General features: G+C 58.7%; 1 protein-coding gene across 1 annotated transcript in view; it reads right to left on the bottom strand.

Moving 5' to 3' along the window:
• The window catches only part of LOC107199304 (C-Jun-amino-terminal kinase-interacting protein 2-like), a gene marked incomplete at its 3' end in the record, with an annotated part of 12119 nt that overhangs the window by 6794 nt on the left and 2604 nt on the right, over positions 1 to 2721 (bottom strand). The window contains exon 2 of the mRNA XM_015616633.2: positions 1547 to 1622. Coding sequence (XP_015472119.2) covers positions 1547 to 1622 — 76 coding nt within the window. The remainder of the gene's footprint in view (positions 1 to 1546; positions 1623 to 2721) is intronic.

Genomic DNA, 2721 nt, shown 5'->3' with positions numbered 1-2721 from the left:
ACCTCAAAGTCACCTCATGGGTACATCAAAGTCACCTCATGGGTACATCAAAGTCACCTCATGGGTACATCAAAGTCACCTCCTGGTCATCTCAAAGTCACCTCCTGGGCACCCTAAAGTCACCTCATGGGCACCTCGAAGTCACCTCATGGGTACATCAAAGTCACCTCATGGTCATCTCAAAGTCACCTTGGGGTCACCCCAAAGTCACCTCATGGATACCTCAAAGTCACCTCATGGACACCTCAAAGTCACCTCCTGGTCACCCTAAAGTCACCTCATGGGCAGCTCAAGGTCACCTCTTGGGTACATCAAAGTCACCTCATGGACACCTCAAAGTCACCTCATGGGTACATCAAAGTCACCTCCTGGTCATCTCAAAGTCACCTCATGGGCACCAAAAATTCACCTCATGGGCACCAAAAATTCACCTCATGGTCACCCTGAAGTCACCTCATGGGCACCCCAAAGTCACCTCATGGGTACATCAAAGTCACCTCATGGGTACATCAAAGTCATCATCCTGGTGTCCTGGGCACCCTAAAGTCACCTCATGGGCACCCTAAAGTCACCTCCTGGGCAGCTCAAGGTCACCTCCTGGGCACCCTGAAGTCACCTCATGGGTACATCAAAGTCACCTCATGGTCACCTTAAAGTCACCTCATGGTCACCCCAAAGTCACCTCATGGTCACCCCAAAGTCACCTCATGGGTACATCAAAGTCATCATCCTGGTGTCCTGGGCACCCTAAAGTCACCTCATGGTCACCCTAAAGTCACCTCCTGGGCACCCTAAAGTCACCTCCTGGGCAGCTCAAGGTCACCTCCTGGGCACCCTGAAGTCACCTCATGGCTACATCAAAGTCACCTCATGGTCACCTTAAAGTCACCTCATGGTCACCCCAAAGTCACCTCATGGGCACCCCAAAGTCACCTCATGGGTACATCAAAGTCATCGTCCTGGTGTCCTGGGCACCTCAAAGTCACCTCATGGTCACCCTAAAGTCACCTCATGGGCACCACGAAGTCACCTCATGGTCACCTCAAAGTCACTGCCCTGACCTCCTGGGCACCTCAAAGTCATCGTCCTGGCATCCTGGTCACCTCAAAGTCACAACTCGGCACAGCGCGGCTCAGCGGTGACGCAATGGCACCTCATGGTCACCCCAAAGTCACCTCATGGTCACCTCAAAGTCACCTCATGGGCACCCTAAAGTCACCTCATGGGCACCCTAAAGTCACCTCATGGGTACATCAAAGTCACCTCCTGGTCACCCAAATGTCACCTCATGGGCACCTCAAGGTCATCTCATGGTCACCCTGATCCCATCCTCCTTCACCTCATGGTCACCCCAAACCCACCCCTGTGGTGGCACCCCCAGACCCCAGGGACCGCCACCCCAGGGGACCCAGAGCCGGCAGGGGACCCTGAGGTGGCACCAGGGGACCCTGGGGTGGCACCGGGGGACCCTGGGGTGGCACTGGGGGGCACTGGGTGACCCTGGCAGGGACAGGGGTCCCTCGGGTGTCACCTGGGGTGGCCTCACCTGAAGACAGCCCGGTGGGTCTGCTCCCGCTCCTCACCGTTCACCGTGCACGAGAACAGCCCGAAGGACTCTGTGCCTGTGGGGACAAACATGGCAGGGACAGGGGACAGGGACAGGGGACAGGGGACAGGGGCATCCCTGTGGGGACAGTGCCACCACATTGGGAAAGGGGACAGGGCCACCCCCACGGAGACAGTGACACCACCATGGGGACAGGGGGCAGTGCCACCCCCATGGGGACAGGGCCACCCCCGTGGGGACAGGGGACAGCCATGGCAGGGACAGGGGATAGGGGACAGGGCCACCCCCATGGGGACAGTGACACCACCATGGGGACAGGGCCACTCCTGCGGGGACAGGGGACAGCTGCCACCACCATGGGGACAGGGGATAGGGCCACGCCCACAAGGACAGTGACATCACCATGGGGGCCGGGGACAGCCATGGCAGGGACAGGGGACAGGGCCAACCCCGTGGGAACAGTGCCACCAATATGGAGACAGTGTCACCAGCATGGGGACAGTGCCACCATCATGGGGACAGGGGACAGCCATGGCAAGGACAGGGGACAGGGCCACCACCATGGGGACAGGGGGCAGCCATGGCAAGGACAGGGGACAAGGCCACCCCCATGGGGACAGGGGACAGCCATGGCAAGGACAGGGGACAAGGCCGCCCCCATGGGGACAGGGGACAGCAATGCCAGGGGCACGGGGACACTGCCACCCCCAGGGGTCACCGTGGTCACTGTGAGCCTGCCTCGTCCCTGTGCCATGTCACGACATGCTGTGACACATCATGACACCATTGTGACACATTGTGACACATGGTGACACATGGGGACACGTGGTGACACGTGGGGACACGTGGTGACACATGGTGACGCATGGTGACACATCGTGACACACGGTGACACGTGGTGACACACGGTGACACGTAGTGACACATGGTGACATGTCGTGACACATGGTGACACATGGTGACACACGGTGACACGTGGTGACACATGGTGACACGTGGTGACACATGGTGACACATGCTGACACACGGTGACACATGGTGACACGTGGTGACACACGGTGACACACGGTGACACATGGTGACACGTGGTGACACATGGTGACACATGGTGACACATGGTGACACGTGGTGACACGTGGTGACACATGGTGACA

The sequence above is a fragment of the Parus major genome, unplaced genomic scaffold (assembly GCF_001522545.3).
Source record: "Parus major isolate Abel unplaced genomic scaffold, Parus_major1.1 Scaffold564, whole genome shotgun sequence".
NCBI classification, from domain to species: Eukaryota; Metazoa; Chordata; class Aves; order Passeriformes; family Paridae; genus Parus; species Parus major.
The sequence above is the reverse complement of the archived record's forward strand: the minus strand, read 5'-3'. Positions and strand labels throughout refer to the sequence as shown.